General features: G+C 39.5%; 1 protein-coding gene across 2 annotated transcripts in view; it reads left to right on the plus strand.

Moving 5' to 3' along the window:
- MAP3K7 (mitogen-activated protein kinase kinase kinase 7) overlaps positions 1 to 27,189 on the plus strand; it is a 48,181-nt gene extending 20,992 nt beyond the window's left edge. The window contains exons 10-17 of one of the 2 annotated variants that reach the window (XM_063124870.1): positions 519 to 664; positions 2,486 to 2,639; positions 6,287 to 6,367; positions 14,940 to 15,004; positions 17,552 to 17,666; positions 22,281 to 22,342; positions 23,053 to 23,168; positions 26,331 to 27,189. In XM_063124870.1, the coding sequence (XP_062980940.1) occupies positions 519 to 664; positions 2,486 to 2,639; positions 6,287 to 6,367; positions 14,940 to 15,004; positions 17,552 to 17,666; positions 22,281 to 22,342; positions 23,053 to 23,168; positions 26,331 to 26,511 (920 nt within the window). In that variant the 3' untranslated portion in view covers positions 26,512 to 27,189. The remainder of the gene's footprint in view (positions 1 to 518; positions 665 to 2,485; positions 2,640 to 6,286; positions 6,368 to 14,939; positions 15,005 to 17,551; positions 17,667 to 22,280; positions 22,343 to 23,052; positions 23,169 to 26,330) is intronic. The other variant, XM_063124871.1, reaches the window with a different exon arrangement.
- Positions 27,190 to 27,948: the final 759 nt, after the last annotated feature.

Below are 27,948 nucleotides of genomic sequence, written 5' to 3' on the forward strand. Positions count from 1 at the left end.
GTTATGAAATGCTTTAGCAGTTGATATATGAAAACGTTATCTGGATTCTAGCTTCCTGTTTGAATTTGTTTCCCATGAAGTCTAGTGCTCTCCACCAAGATCTCATATACAGGCAGACAAATAGTCCATATTCAAGAGGCTGCTAGTATGCTGGTTTAAGCTATTCTGAAACCAGCATTTATCTAAAAGCTCTACAACACATAAACCTCCTAAAGGCAGAAGGATTTGTGATAGCCCACCTGGTATCCATAATCAAAATTACCTCTCATGTTTCCAAGCAAAAAGGCTTTATTAGTGATTATTATATTCAGATATTGAACTTGATTTCACATGCTGAGATAAATCTGCTACTCTAGCAAATATGTTAAAGCTGCATTACTGCAGTCTAGCTAATATTTTTTGAAATAACGAATAAGATGCAAAGTTATTATTATTATTATTTATTTATATAGCACCATCAATGTACATGGTTTATAGTTATGACCTCAACTAAAGCAAGATACTTCTAACATTCATAGGCTCATTCATGGACATGACTTCCACAAATACCAGTAACAAGAGTGATATCAACATGGACCCAAACGACTTTCAAGGAACTTCCACCAATGACACTATTAAACGCTTAGAACTGGCCCAGCAGATGAAAAATTCAGCAAAGCAGTCGGTAAGATATTGTTGAGGACGCTCAGGTGTACTTTAGAATCAGAATAATAAGATCTTCCTGCCCTTTATTATTTTGAAATTGTTTTGCATATTTTCTTAGGAATCCATAGTAGGTTCCTGTTGAAAGCTTGTGTTGAAAATACACAGTGGCCATGTTCGGATGACACTTTGGAGGAAACTCCACCCCACGGACTGAGTGGCGTGGACTTGTAGCATGTCGCTTTAAAGCATGATGGTAAAAGTTGTTTGTGGGGTGGAGTTCACAAGCTGCGTGGGTTAGTCTTCTCTTCCCCCCCCCTCCACCCTTCCCACCATTTGGTGGTGGGAAATGGTTGGTGCTCACCGTATGGGGCGCGGCGGAGTGGGGGAGAGAGGCGAAAGATGTGATCCACCTGTCGCCCTAGCAACAAGCAGCAGTGCCATGCTTCCCTGGAGAACGGATCTATCTGCCGAAGGAAGAAGGCAACAGCCTCAGCGGATGGATCAATTTTGCAGTGAGGTACCACCACTTGTTGCTAGGGTGATGGTGCAGCGTGTCTGTCGCCACCACAGCCATTGCTGTAGGGAGAAAGGGGGCTTTCCTCTGATCACTCCTCAGAGGAAAAGCAATCTATCCGCTCCTTCCTCCTTTCAGTACAGCTAAAGCAATCTGCTGAAGCGGGACAGACTCAGTAAGGACACCTTGCAGCAGGTTACTGTAGCTGCGCTGAAAGGAAGGCAGGTTGTTTCTCCCGGCTTGATGATAAACATCACACTGCAGGAAATCTCTCTCCCCCCACCCACCCCCACCTCCCGATGCCATCTTCTATTTGGAGATCAGGTTGAGGGCCGGTGAAGACTGTCTCTCGCAGCTTGTCATTTATCAGCAACCCAGAAGAAACATTCTGCCTTCCTTTGAGGATCTTGGGATGTGGAAGGAGATGCCCTTCTCCCCCTGTCACGTACAGGGGGAGAAAAGCGTATTCATCCACCACACCCGAGATCCACAAATGGAGAAGGATATCTCTTGTAGTTTGATGATACACATTGAGCCGTGGGAGACAGTCTTGACCCCACCCCACCCTGTGAAGCATTTGGAGATCAGCGTGAAGGGATGGAAGGAGTTTGGGCTCTCCCCTGAGCACATCAGGTAAGCTCTTTCCACCCCTTGAGCCATGGGGCAAGAGGCTGAAGGGACATGGACATCCCTGGGAACACATGGGGAACCCCAGATTGCTCTGCCCCACCAGGAACTATCGGCTGCTGCCGAAGCACTTCCCAGGAGAGGATTATTTCCCATGCTGATAGAGGCGTGCTGGGCAAGAGCAGCCGGGATTTCTACCGCTCTTGCCTGGAGACTCTGGAGACATGGGGAAAACTCTACGGAGCCCACCATAGGACACACAGCACGACGGTTGTGCAGGAACTCTCCTCTGCACAGCATTGATATTCTGCTTGGAGTGTTTTCCAAAAACACTCCACCATTGCATGGACTTTTCCCGCTAGACAACACATTTCTCAACGGTGATGTAAACACTCCATTGTGGAGTTCTAAAACCACCGTTGAGAAACGTGTTGTCAGAACTGAGCCAGAATGAATACATTTATCAAATCCGATTTTCAGAATATTTTTTGTTATGGTGAGCCAGCTTGTAAAAAGTTTTTTAAAAATTAAGCGTAAATTTTATACCTTCTTAAAGTATGTGGAACAGCTGTAATTATGGACTTTCATGTCATTTTAAGAACTTTAATTTTAAAAATGATCTTTTATACCTATTTTTGTTTATTCGTCCGTTTCACAAATTAGTTCTTGAATACTTGTAAGTCAATCACTTTTCTACAGGGAGAGACTGGCCGTTTGCCTCCATCTCGTGGTAGCAGTGTGGAGAGCTTGTCAGAAGTTCGGGGGAGACCACAAGCGACCCTTGTTTCTGGAGAAAGCAAGCGAATGAGTGCTGATATGTCTGAAATCGAACCAAGAATTGTTGCTGTTCCAGGTAAAAAAATTATTAAACAACTAAACAAAATATTATTAAACAACTAAACAATCAAAGTGGGATTGAGATGAATGAGAGCTAAACATGAAGAAAACCATATATGTTTCCATGCAAAGTCAATTTTTAGGTTTACTTTTTAAGAAAATTGCATTTGATGGGATCAAATGGTTGCAGTTGTGGAAAGCTGCTCACACAACTGAAATTTCTCCTCCCCACTGCAGCTCCCTATAATGTGTCCCCCCCTGGCAAGAAAAGCCTTTCCAGAGAGCTAAGGAGCCCTCATAAGCAGCAAGGGATGTGTTGCAGGAGAAGGAAATTGCCCAAAATCAGGTGGAGGCACCTTTCACCAGGGGAGCTTTGTTGGCAGAAGGTCCCTCCACCCAATTTGGGTCAATTTCCCCATCTGATGTAGTCTCCCATGATGCAGGCTATGTTATTCTGGAGAGGCTTTTCAGGAAGCCCAGGAGCCTGATGACAGGAGGGAAATTAGTTCTGTGAGTAGCTTTCCACTGATTCAAACTCCTGAAAGGAAATCTTTAAAAATCTGTTGATTCACATTGATCATCTTCAGTAGTACACAAACACTGGTACAAACACTAAGTATGTCTCATATTTCAGCATCAAAACAACCCAAAGGAAATTGGTTGTGTAGTTCTTAAAAGCTGAACACATTTTTGATACTGTTAAAACCCCTCCCAATTGAAAGAGATTATGCTGGATACAATCTGGCTGGCTGTTAACTTAATTCCCATTAAAATCAGTACCATTAATTGTGCTCTCATTTTGCCTTTTCTTTTGATATCTCTCTGATTGTGGTTAATAAAGTCAGTTACTCTCCCATCCCCAAATATATACCCTAGGTCTGTTTCTTTTGTTTGGGACACAAATCATTTCTACAATTTAAGAATGCCTGGTTAATTAAAAATCAGTGAGATTCTTCACATGCAAGCCCATTTGGAAGAATAAATTGGTACAGATATAATATTTTAATAGTGAAATAAAATATGGTTATCTTTGAAGAGCATTCCAGCTAATCTTTGCTATGTTTACACTAATATGGAAGTGGTTTTATGTATGTTTTTTTTAAAAAAATAATTATTGATGTATATGATTTGAAGGATGCTAGCTGCATTTGCAGTGGTCACAATCCAGACAACTCAGAATAACGATAGGAAGCTGCATTCATTCTGTAAAAGTTGTTAGGGTTGGAAGGCAGAAGCCACTGCCTAAGACAGTGGAAGCAAGAGGGAAGTATTTCTCTGGATTTAACTTGAAAGCAGATGGGCCTCCAAGCAAAGCCTCTCATCTGTGAGGTATGATTAGAGCTAGGGACGTTGGAGAAATCTGCAACAGATTCAAATGAGTTCGGATTAGAGCTACGCCCAGTTTTGGGCAAAAGGCGGGATACAAAATTATTATTATTATTATTATTATTATTATTATTATTATTATTTCTATGAATCTGACCTGCAGATTCCACAGCGGACCAGCTTTTCCAAGTCGCAAGAATTTTGCAAACTTGCGAACTTTTTTTTTTTTACTTTTGTCAGGGTGTGAGATATGATATGATATATAATGTATATATTTAGTATTATTAATTATTGACATTTACATAATGCTTTATCTGCCAAAGCCATCAAAGTGATGTACAAGTTAGATCTCCAAATGATTCCTTTAAATACTGTATGCCTAATTATTTCTAGAGGAATAGCCTAATTGTTTTCAGAATTCATTATCTTCAGACATAAGTTTACAGGCAAAAGTAACAATAACTTAGTTGGAATTGGTCTAATTAAAATAATACTGTTTCATCAATCTGTATAATGTAGGTGATGCCTTTCTTATAATAGAAAATTATTCATATTCTGACCCTATTAATGTGCCTTCAGTGAGTAAATAGTTATTTTATTTGTCAAGCAGCCCTTCGATTGCTTATTTCTGATGTGACAGTGGCCAACTGCCTATTATGCTAAGCTTTCAACATGCAGATGGGGTAACTAAATCTCTGATGAGATCTTATTTTCTAATCTAAACATAAAAGTAGTAGTCCAAAATTTTATAGGGCTTTTATATATAGTTCTTGTTAAATAACTAAAATTACATTTTGACACCTTAACCTCTCTTTTATCTACATTCATAAAGTATTTGTTCAAAAGGTATGGCTCTCACAGGGAGAAATGCAACAAATAAACACACTGGGGGTAGGATCCAAAAAGTGTCTCACTGCTAGCGCTAATGATGCTGCAGTAGTATAAATATCCACTAGCCCAACATCATTAGCACTGAGCACTGCAACACTGTTGGATCCTACCTAAAAATGATTCTGGTTTCTCATTTGTTTTTATAGAAGGTTAGTTTCCTGACATCATAGTTATTTATAGAGAAAAATGAGAGGCAATGTATTATTCTTAGGATTTGTTATGGGTAATCTTTCCATGTTCTGATTTAAGAAAGTCTAATTTGAAAATGTCGAGTACACAAACCAATAACATAAATCAACGAGAAGTTTCAAAATGGGCAATTTTCTAATTATGTTTTTGTAAAGGTTCTAGGAAACTGATTTCTTGAACACCGCTTGTTTGGGGAATAGCATGCTCAGATTCTGCTGCTGAGTAAATCAAAAGCTATTCCTAGAATAAATGAAACATTTTAAGGATAGATATATTCCTTATATTAGAAGACCAGTGGGAGAAGCAAATCTTGTTTGTATGCTCCTATACAAGTAACTGGCAATATCTTTTGAAGCAAAGGTTTAATCACAGGGAATGTTGCCCTTGTGGACATCCGCTCTAGGCCAGAAATAACTTCTCTTAGCGGTTTGTGTTGGGATTACTTCAGGCAGATTCCAAAAATTATTGGTGGATTTTCAACCACCATATTGATAGGATTCTTCAAGAATAGTATGTGTAGTAGGATACATTCACAAATATGTTCCTAATAAGGAGCTTTTCACCTAACTTGTTGAGGCATTATACTATCATCATAATCCTTTTTTACATAACTGCTAGCATTAACATCTATATTTAATTACAAAGCTTTACATTACAAATTTCTTTTTCAGCAAATAGTTGTACGCTTGTCATTTAATCTCTTAATTTTTATGTGCTTAATATGATGCAGGTCAGTTGATTCTATCTGTCTTTCAAATGGCAACAAAAATTCAATTTCAATTAAAAACAAATTGAAATGTTAGTAAATCACAATGTTTTTCATGAAAACATATGGAAATTTACATAACATTTTTTTTTTAATAACGTATTTTAGAGCTCATTGGATTGCAGTATAGGGCTTAGATTTTGTTAACCTACAAGGGAAACAGAGCCAGTGGAAAGTTAAGTGGTTTAGGCTTTGGTTTTTCCCTCCTTCATTGCCATTCTACTTTGTTCATTTGAATGTTGTGTTTCTAACTATAACTAATAATGTTGTGCTATGTTACATTGTTGACCCTAGTTATGTATGTTGCTCTTAACAAATGCTTTACAGTTTTAAGCATGAATGGAAAGCTATGCAGTTCATTCAGCATGACCTGTTTTGCATGTACTGTGGTTTAACCAAATTAAGTAAAAAGTGCAGTTTTAGTCTGAATGATTTGTGTTACCATAGTAGTCGTTTGCATGTGTATTGTATGTGTGTGTGTGTTTTTTCAGCCTTTCCCAAACCTAAACGAGGCCATCGTAAAACTGCTTCATTTGGCAACATTCTGGATGTCCCAGAGATCATCAAACCAGGTATCACATACCAGCTAAGTGGATCCATTGACACTGATGCTGGAATAATGATCAAATCTTTAAATACTTCTTGCTCCTGTTTATAAGTGATTACCATCTGGCCCAGCTTTTCAGAGCTGACTGAGGAAGAGGAGACTTTCAATGTCACTTGCTCCCATTCAAAATTATCAGATTTCTTATACCTAACAAAAATATCAATTGAGGTTGTTTACATTTTCAGAGTAGAAAGAACTTTGCAACATTTTTTTGTATGTGAAAATAGCATTACTGTCTTTGAAATCCAGATGGTTCTCTTACTTAGGACATTCTTACTTAAGAAGATGAAATTGCAGAGGAAGTCTGCGCTTAGTTATTAAATAACTACTGCATTTGATCTATTACATATTTTTGATATAGTCATGTTCATTTAAGCACATACATATGGTTTACAGCAGCACAACAAAAATGCTTTGCACAAGGGATTAAAAGTAGCTCTGGAACATCTGTTCAGATGGACTAAAGAATACTCTCAGATATAAGTGGATCTACAACTGAATACTGTGTCTTTCATTTTTATTTATTGTTAATACTAAATAAAACAATTCATGGTAGGCCATGAAATAACTTGCAATTATAAGTAGGAATATTTATAAATAAAATATGTGTGTATACAAGACAAAATACTGGAAAATGCAAATACATATTTATGTTAATATTATACTAACTTCTACAAAAGTTGATAAAACGTTGCCATTCCTTCACAAATTTGTCTTTGCCTCCTATTTCTTAATTAACAACTTGGCAGCTAGATCAACTGGTGAATCTAAATAAACACTATATGACCTTTTACACTTTGAGACAATAGATTTCTTCAAATTCCAAAAGCTTTTGCAGCTGTCAGTAAATTATAAATTAGGGCACAGTGGTTTGGATTGTAAGAAGCTCTCATAGAAGGTCGCTGCTCTCCCATGCCTTCCTTTTCTCTGCAGGCTCCTCAAACCTCAAATGGGTTTGACTCTGATGCAGCTAGATGAAAGGGGAAGGACGAATCACTCAGATTTAGATGCTGGTCCCACTTGTGAAAATTGCCTGCATCCAACTTTTGAGTGATTCTTTCCGCCAACTCCTTTTATAAATGCTTCTTAACAACCAAACAAATCTTTTTTTCTCCTTTTACATATGTTTGACATAAATATTGAAGCAACAAAATATCTGCTAAGCAGCATAATTTCTGCTTCTAAAGACAGATCATACAAAGTCATTCTACTTGACACCAAAAGCTTTGGGCATTATGTCATTGTGCTAACTCAAATTATGTTGTGCTTGAATAACGGACATCTGGCACACCACCAATAGCATAGCTTGTGTGACAGAATTCCCTGGAGAACCCATCACGTAAGCTAATAGTATTGGCTTTGTGATTGAGGTCCTTTACACTAACGCAATGAAATTTGCATTATCGTAATGTCAAAAGATAGATATTGCCCTTTGTGCTATAGGACAATGCTTTCACATGTGTGAGTGATCTGCTGTGATAGTATGAATCTCCAAGTATGTGTTCTGGTTTCATAGAACTTACTCAGCTCATGTGGCATTAAGTACCAGCAATACTGAAAAGAAAGAAGTGCTAACAGTATAGAATCTTATAGTACTTCTTTTTCAAATTTGTGGAAATGGATTTGCTTCTCCAGTAAAAAAACAAAAAAGTTCTATTTAAAGCCATTCATAGTTATTTCAAACATCTTTTCCTGTTGAAATATAAAATTATTTCCATTTTGTAAACTTTTCATTATTCGTAAATTAATCACAACAACCTTTTAATTGGATGTTTTCATTAGAATAAAATAGGCCCTGATTTTGAAGAAAATTTAATAATTGTTAAGTAAACTTAGAAATAGAAAACATATTTGACATACTCCTGTTTCTAGTTTCAATAAAGTGCAGTGCAATGTACCTATTAAATTGAATAGCTATTCCATCCAGCTGCTTCTGGCCTGGCCTAGCCAAACACTTTGCTGAATTAAGGAAAGCAGGAAGCTGGGCTGACTGCAAATTGAGAAATTGTCCCTTCCCCTAGCAGGCACATGTGCACCATCCCACACAATTGGGACCCCAATACTCCAGAGAGGATTTTCTGGGGAAACAGGAGAAGAGGGGATGGGAAATTTTCCTCCTATGAATTTAAGTTAACGTATCTTAAGATTGATGCATATGTTCATAACCTTTCATTACACAGAAATGAAGTCTGCAGAATAATTAATGTTCTCCATAAGGCTACCTGTAGATTGATATTCAAGACACTCTTAATGATGAGTCTTCTATAGCAGTAATTGCTAGTCAAATAGCTGAACGCATTTCATGTGCCAATCACTTCACAGAAGTTCCACCACCTCCAGACTAAAAAATGAAAACAATGTTATGCAGAATGTTAGGACAGGGCAAAGAAAGCTTTGAAAGAAATTCTAGGCAAGACATAATGCCTGGCCCAGAACTTGGCCAGGATATAACAGTGAACACCCCTGCTCTTGCCCAAGCGGTAAGGAATCTTAGATGACGTGGAATTTCTTTGTACACCCTTAGTAACAGAAGTGAGTCTGAAACAACAAAGCTCTTAGCATTTTAAAGAGTAACAAACGTGTTTTATCATAAACTTTTTGTTGGCTAGACCTAGGGTGACCATATGAAAAGGAGGACAGGGCTCCTGTATTTTTTAACAGTTGTATTGAAAAGGGCATTTCAGCAGGTGTCATTTGTATATATGGAGAACCTGGTAAAATTTCCTCTTCATCACAATAGTTACAGCTGTAGGTGCCCTGCTCTCTTTTAAATCTAGTCACAGTATAGCTGCAGTATAGCTCCTGCAGCTTTAACTGTTGTGATGAAGAGGAAATTTCACCAGGTGCGACATGTATACAAATGCCACCTGCTGAAATACCTTTTCTATGCAATTGTTAAAGATACAGAAGCCCTGTCCTCCTTTCCATTCCATTCCAAAATGTGGATGTTTTACTGAAACAAATTGCAGCTACCATTTATGTATCTGGATTGCATTATGCAAGATGAAACAATTATCATTCATATATATATATAGAGAGAGAGAGAGGTCACCATCAACATAGCCACTTCAGACACCCACCAAAACTGCACAACAGAGCCAGCATATGTGAGGACAGGAAATGGGGACACAGGGAGATGTTACCTTGTGCTGCATTGGAGGCAAATTCTGAAATTTCCCCTAAGTTTCAGGAGCAGCCATTTTGGCTGCATGTTGTTGTTTATTCGTTCAGTCACTTCCAACTCTTCGTGACTTCATGGACCAGCCCACGCCAGAGCTTTCTGTCGGCCGTCACCACCCCTAGCTCCCCCAAGGTCAAGTCTGTCACCTCCAGAATATCATCCATCCATCTTGCCCTTGGTCGGCCCCTCTTCCTTTTGCCTTCCACTTTCCCTAGCATCAGCATCTTCTTCAGGGTATCCTGTCTTCTCATTATGTGGCCAAAGTACTTCAGTTTTGCCTTTAATACCATTCCCTCAAGTGATCAGTCTGGCTTTATTTCCTGGAGTATGGACTGGTTTGATCTTCTGGCAGTCCAAGGCACTCTCAGAATTTTCCTCCAACACCATAGTTCAAAAGCATCTATCTTCCTTCGTTCAGCCTTCCTTATGGTCCAGCTCTCACAGCCATAGGTTACTATGGGGAATACCATTGCTTTAACTGTGCAGACCTTTGTAGTCAGTGTGGTGTCTCTGCTCTTAACTATTTTATCAAGAGTTGTCATTGCTCTCCTCCCAAGAAGTAAACGTCTTCTGATTTCCTGGCTGCAGTCAGCGTCTGCAGTAATCTTTGCGCCCAGAAATACAAAGTCTGTCACTGCCGCCGCGTTTTCTGCCTCTATTTGCCAGTTATCAATCAAGCTGGTTGCCATAATCTTGGTTTTTTTGAGGTTTAACTGCAACCCAGCTTTTGCACTTTCTTCTTTCACCTTCATCATAAGGCTCCTCAGCTCACCCTCGCTTTCAGCCATCAAAGTGGTATCATCTGCATATCTGAGATTGTTCATGTTTCTTCCTGCGATTTTAACTCCAGCCTTGGATTCGTCAAGCCCAGCACGTCGCATGATGTGTTCTGCTTACAAGTTGAATAGGTAGGGTGAGAGTATACAACCCTGCCGTACTCCTTTCCCAATCTTAAACCAGTCCGTTATTCCGTGGTCTGTTCTTACTGTTTTGGCTGCATAGGGAGCTGCTTTTAGAAATAAGAATCTAAAACCCTGAAGTGTCTGTGGAAATTCCCTTGTGGCCCTTTGACAGGGTCTGTGTTTTACCTCAGCAGTCTTCTTTTGGCATAATACTTCCCATGTTGCATTTAACAAGGTTTGAGGCATGGGACAACAATAGCATAACACTGCACATACCTTTTTTTAAGTATTTGGGCAGGGAAGGAATGTGCCTTTCTGTTTTGTGCAATTTTTATTCACAGAATTTTGTGCAGGGTAGCACTTGCATTATTTTTTACATCTATGCTGTGATGAGTTCTGTGATTCACTGTTAGCTAAGAAAAAGTGTTAATTAGCAATTAGTTACAGTTGTGATGGATAGTATAGTATGATTTTAAATCCTCACTCTCTTCCTTGTTTGAATTGTAATCCCCTCAGAAATAAAGAGACCAGTTATATGCCATTAGTATTTTTATTGTACTAGGATAAAGGATTGAACTCACATGCAAAATCCCAATAACAAAAATACTAAACCAACTACAGAACAATTGTAAAAAGTCTGTTTGCACAGTGAACCTTTATCGAGTTTATACATATGTTAGATGGCTTCTTAAAAAATTGAGAGCAATTCTGGGCAAGTTTGGGGAGTAAAGATAGATAGTTTGTCATTTATATAACAGCTCAGCTTGTATCAAGTGCATTGTAAATGAAATAGTATACTCATATTCCTTATTAATAGTATGAAGTGTGGTATTAAGCTGTAAAAATTATTTTAGGAAGTAATTTTCTACAAAGTGTGACTCTGCAACTTTGAAGGATTTTGCCCATTACATCATTATTTTGGGTAGACTAGTGCTTACAAATGCTTCAAGCAGGAATCTGAACGAAGATTTCTTCCTGTGGAGTTCGAAGCCATCAGTCACTTGTATGAACTTAATATAGACTCATAATTGAGACTGACTTTTTACCAGTTCTGTTCTTGGTCATTTATAGTATTCATTGTTGGAAATTTGTATTTTTGTTCAGTCTTTTACACTAGTACAATGTAAGCACTTTCTACAGTATATACAATTGGTTTTCTTTGTTGTGTCAAGTATTGTAGTGAGTCTCTTTGACATGTGTCAACTTAAGGCTAATTTCTCAGGTCTTTGGTACAATCCTGCAAATGTTAGGCACATTCAAGGTCTGTCAACGAGGTTTTAAGCCTCACTGAAAACAGTGGGACCTAGGTGCTTGTAGACATAATCTATCCCTATCGAATTTTCACAGTGTAAAAAAGAATTACTCATGCCTCCATCCTTTATGGTTTCCTGAAATCTTCGTGTTTTCATGGAGCCTGTTTGCAATTAGAGAAGCAACAAAAGCAGACCCTCAACTTACTCATGCTTCTGTGTACTTTGCAACCCAACTCATTGTGAGCTCTTGCATCTCTTCCCCAACAAAAACTACCAGACCTACAAATTCTACAGCCTCTACAACACTTTAATAAACTTTTCAGGGAATAGATTGTTAAATGTTGCAGCTTGAATTATAAGCAAGCTGTTGAATCAAAAATTCATCTGTCAGTCCTGTGTGTGTTAAGTAACGTGCCTTCCCCACATTAAATAACACCTTTTTTGTCATATAGTGCAAAACGTTTAAGGTGTCAATAGATTCTGATTCCTTGCAGCTGCCTCTCTTCAGCTCTCACTCCTAAATTACATACTCATTTGAACTTGAACAGACATCGTTGTCATTTTTGCAGTAAGAAAATGTCTTGTGCAGTAATAGCGCTGTTTTTAGCTCCTAAAGTGAACATTAAGATGGTTAAGAAATCACTTCCGAAAGTATAGTGAGCTGAGCTAACAGCTCACTGGGCTGGAAGCTTCGTGTTTTTATGGCTGATTTCCTAAGGAGCAACAAGTATTTAATGATATGCTGCTTGTTTGGCTGTGCTTGAGCTGCTGGCCATGTGCTTGTAATAGTTAACCGCAATGAAAATGCCTTTCTCTAATAGCTTGCTTTAACCTCTTGCTGGTAGTCTGGGGGTTTCTCATTTAAAACAGCTCAGTATCCACAATGCTGCTGAGCACAACTTTCCTGAATAATATTTATTTATATATAATTCAACCCCACCCTGATTATTTTAACTTTTTTGGTGAACATGATATACTGTTTCAGCAACACATCTGCTGGGTTCTTTAGATTCACAAATGTTGCTAATCTGAAAGAGAATGAGTATTCCAGATATTTTTTACAAGTTTATTTCAGCTGGGCTAATTTTAGAATGGAGCTGTTGAATGAAATGTGCACATAATTGTTATATCAGTCATGGGTGGGTCATCTTGAGGTCCATGCTGAATTGCTAGAGTCAGGGACCAAGTGCGTAAATCTATTAATGAACAGTTGATTTTCTTAATATCCAGACTGCTATTTCTAGTGTATGTTCATAATATTTTCAGTTAATACCTCTTTTTAATTACAGACTGCTTGAGCAGTTCTTTAGAAGTTTGTGCAGTTGATCTGGAAGTTGAGCACACAGGTCTCGCAATAATTTGTAACTCGTATTTTTCCGAAGTGGTCCAAAAATTCCAAACCACTTTGCAAGTCAAAATATCAGTATCAGTATCAAACTCCTTGAGCATCATTTGTAAAGGCAAGATTCTTATTTAACGAATAAATAGATCAAGGCTTGGAGTACAATCTCATTTCCAATTTTGATCAAGTTTTAAAATACTTGAACTGCTTTATTTACCTTTTTTATATTTTAAGAACTTGATAAATCAAAATCCATCATGAAAGCTGACCTACATACATACTACTTTTGGGGAAACACAAGGGGTGGTATCCAGTGATTGCATAAGCAGAAGACAACTTGCACAACCAATTTCTCTATCCTTTTGTCCCCCTGTATCTGTAAAAACGGGGAGGGGGACTTTGAGCAGTGCAGGCTGAGGTGCAAGTTCAAGTAATTCACACATGTATGCACACACACACACACTACTGCCCCATTCCACCCAGTCCCCACTGTTCAGGAGTTGCCTCTGACCCTCTAGAGAGGATTTTCAGGGGATACAGGGGGAGAAAGTGAAGAGAAGGATTAGTTGTCTGGCCTGCCTTCTGCTCATGTCACTATTATGTACAACCCCAGATGTTAATTAAGCAAGACAACACTCTGAAAAATAAGTTCATTCTTTATATATTGCTGGAATTTTCATTCTCTTTTATCCCATTTAATGTATGTACAAATTAGAAACATCCTACACTGAAATGTTCCTGGGTGACTTTTATTCAACCTTGAAAAAGCTAGAGTAGGATTTGAGACTTCTTATTAAAACCAGTCTGCATGTTGTAAAATACTTGAATGATGAATTGAGGGACACTGGGTGTTTGAGCATGTGCTTATCGTTGAAGTGCTTGCTATAAGTGTTACTACTAGTATGTTTTGTTTCGATTTTTTTTTTTAATTATGTAATGCAACCTTCAAAGACTAAGAAGCCTCCGTATTGTGTCAGCTGTTATTCGCAACACGTTAGTGTTTCCTTTTGGACAGCTGAACTCTCATCTCAAGAGCAGTAAAAACAGTGACCACTACATTGCCAAAATGCTTGCGGAAAATTCTGCATCCCCAAAATGCGGTCTTTTGTAAAATGTTCCTTGATTGACTTGCATACTTCAACATTATGTTTTATTTTTATATAGCCGTCAGTGGCTTATCAGTTTTTAAAAAACATGTTTGGTAGCGTTCGGTGCTCTAGCCAGAGGAAAATGATTTTTTAAAAAACTTAGAGACAGGTTTGAAGTGCTATTTTTTCCCCAAAATGGGATAAGTAAGTATGGTTCTCAACAACAACAACAATTAACATTACTAGGTTAGAAATTGGGATTGGCATTTCCTGAGAGACATCAGGCACAAAGACCACTTTCAGGTCCGTTCTTGTCGATTACTCAATTTGTAGATTAATCCAAAAAAGTGAGATAGCCAGCAGCATCTTATCTTAGCAGCCTTGCTCTAGAATTCCCCATAACGTAACCTCCTTGAAATAGATGTCGTCATCAGTGCCAGCCCCCCAGCACTAAGCCTGTTAAAGCACATGTGACAGAAGATGGTGAGGAAAGTGCAGAAGCTATTCATGGGATAGGAGTGGTTATTGTATTAGGATATGCTTTCTGTTGACATGCCAGTGTGCAGGGTGGTGTGTGTGTGGTTTGTGTGTGTGTTTTTACTTAAAACTTTGCAGCTGTCTCTCTGCTCTCTCCCCTCCTCCCCATATACAAACACACTCTTTCTCTCCCTCTCGCTGGATCTGTACAAATTCCAAGCTCTTTCTGCAACGGTCGCACCCTTCTTATTTTGTTTGAGTGCATTTCAGCTTTTTCCCCTCCCTCACCGACAGGCAACGGACAGCAGAGGCGCAGATCCATTCAAGACCTTAGTATTGCTGGAACAGATTCCAACCAGGTAATAATAATAATAATAATAAAAGTATTTAGACACTTGTAGCTGGTTTATTAACTGATAGTCTGAATTTTATAAATATGGGTGAGCAACCCCTCTCAAATGGAATATCACAAAATTGAAACTGGAAAGTGTTCCTAATCCAAATACTTGAACACTAAAAAATTGTGGTAGTGTAATGTACACCTGTGAATATCTTTTTCCAGTAGCTATATTAAAGCTTCTTAAATTAACAAGAAAAACCTTAATATTGTGTATCATTGTTTGCTATAGTCTCTTCTTTTGCTTGCATTTTGGCAAGGTTTAATAATGGTTTTCCAAGCCTACAATCCTATGATCGCTTACTTGGGGGTAAGTCCAATGAAGTAAGTAGGAAATGGCTCCAAGTGAACCTTGTGTAAAAATCAACTGCAAGTTTTATTAATACTTCGTATTGGGAACATTTCTTAAGTGTTAATTGCAGATGTAATGTGTGTGTTAAAATTTTACATTAAATTCCTCAACTATGCTATTTGATACTTGGACTTAGTTAAGTTTGAGAAATATCACTCAGCCATACAAGTCTTTATTTATAAAACGTAAGGTGCAATTCTATACTTGTTATGCCCAGGTAAGCACATACAGGACATAAGAACATAAGAAGTGCCATGCTGGATCAGACCGAGGGTCCATCTAGTCCAGCACAGTGTTCACACAGTGGCCAGCCAGCTTTGGTTAACTTACCAGCTTCATTGTTTTACTGCTAAACTTTTCAACATTGATGTGAATTTTAAAGCTACTCCTAAAGGTGCGGTTAGGTAAAATACAACTGCTGAGACATATATAGATGCTCAGACTTACCCAGAGTTTCACCTGGTTTTATGAGCCCGTATTTAAGTCAAGTACATGTGTGCATACCACAGTCATAATACCTCATCAGCATGCAGTTGGTGGTTCATAGTGAAAGCATTGGAGGGAAAGGTGGGGGGAATGAAGCTATTATGTGTTGTGTCTCTATGCAGTAACTACACATGACTAATAGTATATTGGGTAACAGTCTTTAAATGACAATATTTAAGGCATGATTAATGTTGAAATCTAAATAATAATGGCAGTGTGCATGTTTTCTTGAGTTTTTGTAAAATCTTTGAACATGGCCTTCTTAATTCAGAGTGGAGTTCCAACACACATTTCAGACTCCAGTTTAAATTAGAGTCTTCCCACTGAGGCAAGACACACACACACACACACACACCATCCTGGTGCAAAGTGTGTGATGGTATTTGTCCTTCAGCAATTCTCTATATATCTTAATTTAGAGTAGGTAAGAGTAGACTCACATCAAATGCTAATTAGCTGCTGTTATGATCCCTCTGTGCCAGCATTGCAGTGACATAACATAGTCACAATCCTGTGTACTTCCAGCAGCAAAGTAAGAAGCAAATTAATTGCAATAGAGACCAAAGTTGGCATAGCAACACTGACAGCCACTCCGGTGAAGAACCTGGCAACTATAAAGCCTACCAGTCATGGCCATAGCTGTTAATTTCTGCCCTTACTATATGGAGGTAACAATCAATATGTAATGGCAAGAACAGATTATATTGTAATGGAATGCTTCTCCACGGAAATACACCCACAATGTGCTACGAGCATATCGGGAAAATACCCCGTAGTGATTCCATGGTCATAGCCTCTCATAGTCCAGGAAAGCAAGCAGCTACTGACAATTACAGCCAGAAGCTCCATGGCTTCTTCCTGGCCATAGTTCGAATCCCCTGACAGCCCAAACAAAGCCAGAGCAACCTGCAAACACCCCTTTTTCCATAAAGAAAAGTCTAGTTAGTAACTAAGAAGTGCCAATCAGAATGGCTGATGTAGGGACCTTACCTACATGATACCTCTCATTTCACCCAGTATGTCATTCCATATTCATTTGGGTGATTACTAGTGCTTGTTATTTTTCCACCAGATCTTGGTGTGTGTTTTATTTACATTATGTTACTCTAACATCACAGGTAGATCCAAACTCTGAGGACCAAGGCAGACATAATATTATTCATGTCTTTAGTTCTGGCATTCATGTTCTTTTGTTTTTACCTAAATAGTTGGTGCAGGAGAGGGAGCCAGATCATGTCCATGGTATGGGGGATTAACCCTTTGCTCCCATCATGGTTCCAGACTGAAATTGGGGAGCCTTATGCCAGTTCTTTGCAGTAGGAAAAAGCTCCCATTGGTGCCAACTGGGTAGGTTGGTGAAGGAGCATTGCTAATTTAGCTCTCCTCTTTTCCGACCTTCTGAAAGCAGAAGTATATGTCCCCTTGGGTAAACACAGCCCCTAAGCTCTGATAAAACATATAGCAAAAAAACCTGGAAGAATGACATCCCAAATGTTTCGCTAATTTGATTTTTTGGAGGAAAGGCAGACATCCCAAATAACCATGAGAGGGGAATTGAACTTCCAGAGGAACATGGCAATTCTAAAAAAAAAAAATGCATTTTTAGCAGTGTCTTCTTGAAAATTGTTCTTACTGATAATCATTCTTTTTTAAAAAAAAATGTTGGTGCAGGAAAGCAGAAACAGCAGTAGATCATCTAGTCCTAGTGTGAGAATGATCACTACGCCGGGACCAACCTCTGAAAAGCCAGCTCGTAGTCTTCCATGGACACCTGATGACTCTACAGGTAAAGTTCCTGTTGATGTGGAACTCTATTTTTTAACCAACTAATACTTTCGTTTTATTATTCACTTTAAAAGGCTTGCATGTATCTGAAATTATAAGTTTAAATATCAGGTTTAGAATCAACAAATAAACATTATTGGTCTCTAGCCATGGATCAATTGAGTGTTCTTGAAGTTGCAGCATCTTCTTGTTGACTCCTGCAGGCTTGCCCAACATACTGAATCAGAATTTAAGAGAGCAGCAGCAGTAAGGGCTCTATGACTGGGTTCACATGACATGACAACCCATCATGGGTAACCCAGACTGCTTCCCACAGAGTGGCTTATTTGGGGCAAGCAGCCACCCTGATAACCCATGGCTTGTCCTAGGGAATATTCAACCCATGATGGGTTGAATATTCAACCCATCCAAACCTGTCAGAGCCATTTCATCATGGGTGGAGGATATCAGGCAATGAGCCGCTTGACAAAAGCAGCAAAAGCCTCTGCTGCTCTTCACAATCTCGCCCGTGCTGTTGCCAGTGACAGCCCCTCTACCAGTGCCTGAACAGCACTTTGGAGTGACCACCAGTGGTTTGCCTCCTCTTTTTCGCCTCCCAGAAATTAGAACAAACGGTGGTGTAACTTTTTTTTTCTTTTCTTTTTGTCGTTCTTTCGCAAGTGTGCTCTTATAGCTGTCCGAAATGTATGGTTTTACCTGGTCAATTTCCTTCAGCTGTCAAAGAGAGCACCAAAGTGCAGTAACATACATGAACATTGACGAGACTGCATGTTATGTAATCTTGCATACAGTTGACAGGGACCCGTTGCCATGTTGTCAGTTGAAAATCACCAAAAATTACGGGGGTGGGGGACAATAACTCCCAGTTAGCTATATGATCCTCTGGGTCTTAAGTGTTGAACTACGACTTCGCTTAACTGCCACTTCTCTGACACTTAAGTTTTAAAGCTTTTAAAACTTGATGTTGTGCAGACTTCTACTGTTACTTTCTACTGTTAGTTTTACCCTACCCTGTGCCTGCTTACCCTACCCTGTACCTGTTTGCATTCTCTTCCCCTCCTTATTGTTTTACTATGATTTTATTAGATTGTAAGCCTATGCGGCAGGGTCTTGCTATTTACTGTTTTACTCTGTACAGCACCATGTACACTGATGGTGCTATATAATAAATAATAATAATAATAATAATAATAAGTGTTGAACTGACACCTTTTCAACACTCCCCCAAATCTCCAGCTGCTCCAGAAAGGTGGCGATCTTAGCTCCTACCCCTCTTTGCGGATCCCTTTCAGAGCACTTACTGCTGCAGTTCTCTGACAGGTTTTTTTTTAAAAAAAAAAAAACACTGAAGAGGTGGCTAAAGGGGACAGAATGGGGCCTCATAGGGAGGAGATGGGTGTAGCTATCACTGGTACTGATGTCCCATTATTGCATCCTGTACTTCCATCTGTGAAGTTTTTTTGTATATATAAATTGTCAGGAATATTTTGGACTAGGAAACATGTGCAGATTTAATGGTTGGCAAGTAACTGGAGGGGAAATTTGCACACCTGCACTAACAGAGCAGTTACTGTAGGAGTGCACTTGCAAAAGAGATAACGCAACAACAACAACAACAATAATAATAAGCAAACCTATTTGCACAAATTTTGGGGGCTAATTATTTTTTGAAAGCCAGGAAACAAAAAGGGATCGTGATCAGGGGAGGGAGGGGGACATGATGGGCAGACAAGATAGGCTTAGCTACGCAGGACACTGGCATACAGGCTGGAGGACCGAAGAGGATAACAACCCAACGTGAAACTGTTCGTCTGTCGGGCGCACCGGAAGTTGTTCCACAAACACTACATACTGCGAAGTTTATTCGCAAGGTGGCTTCGCATGTCCTGTGAATACAACTTATGACAGGGTTGCATGACACGAGGATGCGTAATGAACCACGCTGGATTGTTAGCCACCCCCATGCCTGCCAGTCACATGATGGCCCATTTACCTAATTACCTTTGCTGGGCACATGTGAGAACCCAGCTGGGGTGGTTATAAAAAACCACCCCAGCCGCCCACCCTCGCTGGGTTCGGACATCGCAACAACCTTCGCCCTGCTAGGCTAATGAGGGAAATGAACCAGTACGCAAACAGCACACACAGGATTGTTTAACAGCCACCATGGCTTATTAAGCACCTTTGTGTCCTGCGAACTGGCTCTATCTCTCCCCCTCACAGTCATGATGGGCAAGGAAGCACCTGCTGTCATTTATTTATTTATTTATTTATTTATTTATTACATTTTTATACCGCCCAATAGCCGAAGCTCTCTGGGCGGTTCACAAAAATTAAAACCACAGTAAAACACCCAACAGGTTAAAACACAATTATGAAATACAATATAAAAAGCGCAACCAGGATAAAACCACACAGCAAAGTTGATATAAGATTAAAATACAGAGTTAAAACAGTAAAATTTAAATTTAAGTTAAAATTAAGTGTTAAAATACTGAGTGAATAAAAAGGTCTTCAGCTGGCGACGAAAGCAGTACAGTGTAGGCGCCAGGCGGACCTCTCTGGGGAGCTCGTTCCACAACCGGGGTGCCACAGCGGAGAAAGCCCTCCTCCTAGTAGCCACCTGCCTCACTTCCTTTGGCAGGGGCTCACGGAGAAGGGCCCCTGTAGATGATCTTAAGGTCCGGGTAGGTACATATGGGAGGAGGCGTTCCTTCAGATAACCTGGCCCCAAACCGTTTAGGGCTTTAAATGTCAATACCAGCACTTTGAATTGGGCCCGGACCTGGACTGGCAGCCAATGAAGTTGTAAAAGGACTGGCGTAATGTGATCTCGCCGGCCAGTCCCTGTTAATAACCTTGCTGCCCTGTTTTGCACCAGTTGAAGTTTCCGGACCGTTTTCAAAGGCAGCCCCACGTATAACGCATTGCAGTAATCCAAACGAGAGGTTATCAGAGCATGGATAACTGTAGCTAAGCTAAGTCATGTGCTTGTTCATTTGCCTGCCCTTTCTCAAATGGTGCTGGGGTCATAGGTGGGCCCTAAAGCTGTCCCCCATAATCTGAAGTTAACCTATCTATAATTATGGTGACAATCAATGCCCAATATCAGTAACAAATGAGTTGTAAACGTGATTGAAGAATTCCATCACAGGAAGAAGCTAGTCTCAGGAAACAACTTATACCAGTGGTACACAGTTTACTGCAGAACACCTCTGTACATGGAGATGCACACTTGGCCCAAAAGCACATAGTTCTGATTTTATTTTGGGGTCTGTATCCTGTCCCATGGTCCCACAGAGCTCTCAGGGCAGCTTCCAACATGGCATAAATCATTGAAAGCCACAGAACAAAATACCAACCATTAATAGTTCAAATCAAAATCCTAAAAAGAACATAACAGCATATAGGCTCAGAACCTTAGAATCCAGATTTGTCCAATACCCCACCCACACCCTCTAGGATAAAAATGCTTTCCTGTTTTTCTAATGACAAGGAAGGTCAGTCAAGCTTCTTTGACATAAGAAGAGTTCATATGGGAGTGATGAAAAGGCTCTCCTTCTCTTGCATATTTGTCTGACTTCAGATAGGTTCCTTCTCCAGACCTTTTCTCTATCTGAAGAAGCCAGTGCAGAGGTGACTGGTGGGAGGAGGTTTATTTAGCAACTCTGGTGCACACGCCAAACACAGCTCAGCATCTGAAGGGATGGTACCATTTTGTGAAGAATGCTTTGTTTTCTCAGAGGAGTCTTCATTGCACGTGCAAAGCACACCTTGACTTAAGAGAACAGGGAAGCCTCTGCACATAGGTAGGTCTATGTGCTCAATGAAGGCTACACTTTATGTCCATTGCCAGCATGTGTATTTCACACAGGTATATTCAAAGGTTTGTGCATCTGTTTAAAATATGTATTGTCTTACACATTTCCTTTATACATTCTATCCATTTCAGTCAACGCTTCTTTAAGATGATTCTCCCTTTTGCCTTGATCCCTTTTAGGCAGATTTTGACTGTTATTTTTTTTTCTTTTGTCATTACACTGTATTTTTCCCCCACTGCGTGATTTCAAAAGACCAAGCACACCATAGGATCCTTTATAATTTTGCATGGTGGAATAAAGAGAGTGATCTGTAGGCTTCTGACGTAGGTCTGAAATTTGAGCAAGGCTGGTCCTGCTCAGTACCCAGCTGGTGGAGAGTCTGGAAGTACACAGATTTAAGCCTCAAAACGTAACAAACATAACCACCTAGAAACTGCATCTGCCTGAGAGGGTGCTGAAGGGTGGAATAGAAAGTAAATAAAATAGAGCCCGTTTGCGTAGTGAATCCAACATTACTACACTCCATCTACTGGACCTCTGGAAATTGTGCAGTTCTGTGTGGTTTCAGTGGCTCAGTAAATACTTCAATGCATGAGCTGTTAGTATAGACAAGTAGCTGAATTCAGCCATCATGCAGTGAGAGATAAACAAATGTGATGTGATAGTCCTATCGAACTACTGTTCATCATTTCCTAATTAAATCAACATCTAAGTGGGACCTTGAAAAGATGCAGCATGCTTTGAGATCACTTTGAACGCTTAAAATCCTAAATATCGATTTGTTTTTCCAACAGATACCAATGGGTCTGATAACTCCATCCCAATGGCATATCTTACATTAGATCACCAGTTGCAGGTAAGTCATTGTATGATTTCCTTATATAACTGCAATACATACTTTTGGTCCTATCTGTGGATAATAATATTTGTTTGTATGTATGATACAAACTTAATCGGGTCAGGTAGCTTTGTGTGTGTTTTAAAAAATAAAGCACTCTTGTAATTGACTTATCTTGTTTGACGCCGAAACAAGCAATAGAAATATGTCATCCCTGGTCTACATTTGAATTGAGTGGCCTGATGCAATTAATTGCTCTTTTGACACAGCAGCTCAGAAGGTCAAATTGTAATACTCCAGCACAGCTACAGAGGAAAGTCTTGCCAGTATTGGTCTCTTACCCTGCACTCAGCATTAAAGAAGGGAGCATCTATCAATTCGTTGGCTGCTCACATGGTCGCTCACCCCTGGGACAGCATTAGAGATCCTGAGCTACCTAGCTGAAACATTTCCCTCAAGGATGACATGTTCAACTAGCTGCATTCTTGTCTTTTATGTATTTCTGAAGATTATTAAATAATTTCTGATAGTAATTGCTTGGGACAAAGATACTTTCAGTAGTAAAGCCACATTTCAAGTTTGGGTTGTTGCGCTAAGATGTTTTCTGAACATAGTTTATTTCTCTCACTTCTAAGAGCTGGAATAAAAATATTGCCAAAGGGGTGCGACATATCTGTAGGTTGAAATATCAGTTTATTCGTTTTTAATACGTCTGACTTTATTTTCAGCCTCTAGCACCATGTCCAAACTCAAAAGAATCTATGGCTGTGTTTGAACAGCACTGTAAAATGGCACAAGAATATATGAAAGTTCAGACGGAAATCGCATTGCTGTTGCAGAGAAAGTAAGTTTTAAAAAATGTTCTGTTATCATGGGTTGATAATTTTTACTCCCAGAAAGTATGACGGAAGAAGATAACTACATCAAGAATTAGCAGTCAACACTGATTCCATAATGAGAGTATTTTCTTATTTCTAGCCATAGTTCTACCCATGCTGGAGATGCTCTTATTTAACTACAAATTTTATATTCAAATTATGCTTTTAATTGTACTGAATTTTATTCTTTTAATATGTATGATCTGTCTGTGATTATATGTAGTATTTTTATATTGTTGTTTCTTCATAGTGTATCTATTCTGTATGCGAATGGCCTATGGCCTAAGCATTAATAAATTACTACTATTACCTATGATTAAATTGAATTCTCATACTGCGAAGACAAATGAAGTCTCTCTAGATAAGGGGTGGGCAACTCATCGCCCTCCAGATATTTTGACCTACATCTCCCATCATCCCTCACCATTGGCTCTGCTGGTTAGGGCTGATGGGAGTGGTAGGTCAAAACATCTGGAGGGCCGCAAGTTGCCCACTCCTGCCCTAGATGAATTGATCTGTATTTACAGAAACAAAAGCTAAACAAATATGTAAAGATAGAGTCCTATTTTGCATTATGTACCACATTTGAACCATCTTCCCCTCTAATTGTTTAGAATGGCAGATCATCCTGATAGTTTTAAGCACTTCACCTGTTGCTGTGGAGTAAAGAATTGGGAGGATCCTGCATATTGATTCTAAACCTTGGGAGTTTGCACTTCCTAGAACATGAGCTATTTTGAGAATAAATTTTGAGCAACAAATTTTATATCTTTTTCAAGGTATTGTTTCTCCAGGAAGTGCCAGAAAACTTCCATGATTCTGATATACTGGTACCATGATCAGAATCACTCATCACTTTGGTTTCCTTCCTTCTGTGATTCCTGGAACGGGTTATCTCAAACCAATTACATATGCCTCTGTCCTCCTTTCCCAATTGCTCCACCAATGAACTGGCCTGCCATGATGGCTCAGCCTAGCTGGGACTGGCAGTAGTTCTTGCCATCTGAGTACAGAACCCTTGTTATGACTGGGCAGGCAACATAGTCTTCCCATTCTCAAGCCAGTCAGCCAACTCTTGATGCTTTGACCACATCACTCCCACACCACTTTCTCTGAGTGCCAGCCAGGTTCTTGTTTACTCAGCAGTCTTATGGGAAGAAAGAGTTGCCAAAGTGTGTTGCCCTATAGTGGTAAATACAATGTGGCGAGGCCATTATTCATGGCAAAGTTGTCACTGAGACTAACAGGGCACAACTATTTACACAATAAACTATTACATGATGTTGAATACAGCTACATAACATATGTGGTTCTTTCTGCTAAATCAGTGAGCAAATCTTCACTGCTTTTACCACATCTTCAACGTTCTTTTACAACTTGAAAAATTAACACACAAAAAAGAACTGAGCTAAATATATATTGGAAGATTATTCTTGTTCACAGTGTCAAAGATGGTTTAGGTTTTGTCATTTTTACACCATTCTCAAAATAGCTCATGTTCTATGTTGAGACAAACTCTTGCTAAAATAGCAAAGGCAAGAGTCACATAGACCTTTTATTTTCACAACTATCATTTCATGTAATTGATGAGATAAGCATTCAAAACACTTTTGGACTCCAATTTTAGATGAAAAATATCCCAAACAGATTTGCAGAAAATTATTTTTCAGAGTTTCCTCTGGAGCCCAAAGAATCCAGTTATTTATTGGTCAATGCTTGCCCTTCTTTTACGAAGTCCAGCTTCCCAACTTTACCCCTGTAGGGTGATGCTTTGGCAACTCTCCCTTCTCCTTTCTCTCCCTGAAACGTGTAGTTCCGTTCACATATCATATCCCATCATGTATTTCCCCACTACTGTTTCAAATCCTTGGCTGCTGCAAGAATTGGAGAAATGCATGATGTGATGTCACATTACACAGATATGTGAAACAGCATAAACAGGAGATGGGGGAGAATGCAACATGGAAGGTGTTTTCAGTGGCAAACTCAGGTTTGTCATCACATTTAGCTAGATTCACTCATTATTATCCTTTTCAGGTTTGTGCATAGACAGCAGCATTGCATATCTTAAGCATATTAACATAACCTTGTGGTTGGGTTGAGCTAGTGAATAATATTTAGTATCTTGACAATTTCCAGTTGTTGTTCTAGCTTGGGGAGCACTGGGGTAGATACAGAAAGAGAACTGGCTACTAGATGGACCTGCAGCCAGGTCACTGACACATTGACCCCCGTTCAGACAACATGCTAAACCATGCTGCTTAACCACAAAATGATTAACGGAATGCTTAACCATGGTTTACAGTGTCATCTGACAAACATTTTCCCTAACCATCTGCCCCGTTAACCACATTGTGGTTAGGCTCACTAAGGAAAACTTAACCACAAAAGGGTTAAAAGTGTTGTCTGCAAGCATTCCACATGTGGTTAGTGTTGACCACAGCTGAACATGGTTAAGCTAACCACAAAGCCCAGAGTGTCGTCTGAACCAGGCCAGCAAGATCCTCCTGGCTAACGTTCCATTCAGGAACCTTCAGTGTCCACAACCTCATGCCTACTAATAATTGCACTGTGCTTATGAACATTAGTCTCTTGCCATCTGTCTAGAGGCTATTCATCAGTGACAAGAACTACACTTTACTTGTCTTAATGCTACCAGAACTAAGCCAGTGACAGGTACAGGTGCAGCTTCAGTAATCCACACATGAATAATATACTAAACTGTGCTAGTAGCAAAAGCTTGGTTGTGAGGACTCTTCTGTACCTCCAGGCACTTGCCATTGAAGTAAATATCCTGTCCTCAATGTTAATGAACTGGGACTGGCGCACGCTGTCTCCCCACCCCCATTCCCAGTGTCACAGGTGATGTGGTATACATACATCACTGTGACTGTTGCACACACAGAGATGTGTATGCAGACATGCCACATCACATGTGACACTGTTCAGTTGGAAGGAGGCCTTACCCTTGTTACCTTACTGGGACTGTGTGATCAGGCTTCTGTGTGACACCTCAGATAAGGGTTTTTTTCAGAGTAACTTTTAAAATGAATAGCACAAACTATAGAGAAGCGTGTATATTGTGACTTTTCTCTCAAGATTCTTACTTTAACTTATATTGATTTTAGGCAAGAACTAATAGCAGAACTGGACCAGGATGAAAAAGACCAGCAAAATACATCACGTCTGGTACAAGAGCATAAAAAGCTTTTAGATGAAAATAAAAGTCTTTCCACATACTACCAGCAATGCAAAAAACAGCTGGAAGTCATCAGAAATCAGCAACAAAAACGTCAAGGGACATCATGATTCACTGGGACTTCAAATTGACAATTGATGCACAGAAAAACTTCTTTTTTTTTTAATTATCCCATAATATGACAACTTCTGAGTGTTTCCTTATTGGTGTGTGCTGAATGTGTAGACGTACCTGCTGCTCTTCCAGCATCAGTTCAGTATCCTTTTTATTTGGGTGAACATTGAGTTTGAGAAAGGTAAGAGCAGCTACATGAATAGTCAGCAGCACTAAACAAAAAGCAAAATGCAATGAACTCTGGCTCTTTGCATGCCCCTTGTGTGATGGCTACCCTACCAAAAGCGATTAAGTGGCTGCTAAAGTATAAGATCTTTTGGTGTTAATGCAATAGGAGCAGTGTAGAAATTTTTCAATTTTTAAAATGTTTTTGTTCTTGTCTCATCTTGGACCGTTAGCAAGAATCAGTCTTTTCCCAGGTCTTTTATCTTGCACCAAACTCAAGAAGTGATGCTGGCTAAACAGTGTATTCTATTGAATAGTTCCAGCTTCTACATTAAAAATGGGAAGTCTAAACTGATGCCACCATCACCTAGTTGAGTGCTTGATCACCCTGCATCTTGTAATCTTACAGTCATAAAATCCTGTGATTTCTTTATTTTAAGGGTTGAGGAACGAGAAGGGTTTATCAACACCATATGTGCGAATTTAGGATAAAGATTCATTAAGCCAAATGGGTCTGGTTATGTTATTTAATCAAGTTTGGAATTGGCTCCTCTCCACCTAAGGGTAGACACCTTGCAACCCAAACAACTAGACATATTCCATTAAGTCTCCCAATGTAGCAGGTGAGAGAGTGCAGCTCCTCCCATCTAATTTCTCCTGGATCCTCTGGTGTGCGCCACCTTTGATCGGCCCTCAAAAGCAAGATCCTTGGTGCACTACACAGCAAGTGAGAGAACAGGCAGATGACAGTACTGAGCAGCTGCCTTCCCTTCTGTTGCAATGAGCAATTTAAAGGAATGTGCTCAGATTGCAAAATGGCAACCCTGCTCCGTATTTTGGAAGAAATAATCAGCACATTATAGCTTAAGCCATAATCATAATTTAACTTTGAAAAAAAGAATACACCATGAATTGACATTCTCCCACCATCCCTTTTTTTCTTTTAAGTAAACAAAATCCACAATCCAAACAGTGACTTCAAACACGATTAAGGTATATTGACTCTTTTTTACTCATTTAGCAAGCCTTCGTACATTGGCCAGGTTCACACATAATGACAACCTATGTGTTGTTTAAATCATGAGTCAATATGCCAGTAGTCACACAGGAGTGAGCCAGTGCTCTACCTCCCATCCGCTCACTGCTTCTACTTTGCATCCGCTTGCTCTGACAATCTAGGATTGTCCTGTTCCTGGCTTGTTTAATGTGATGTTCAAATCTGGAACTCAGGGTTGTTGAGGGACAAACAGTTCAGAGTTTTAATCCAA

The sequence above is a fragment of the Elgaria multicarinata genome, chromosome 4, assembly GCF_023053635.1.
Source record: "Elgaria multicarinata webbii isolate HBS135686 ecotype San Diego chromosome 4, rElgMul1.1.pri, whole genome shotgun sequence".
Taxonomy (NCBI): domain Eukaryota; kingdom Metazoa; phylum Chordata; class Lepidosauria; order Squamata; family Anguidae; genus Elgaria; species Elgaria multicarinata.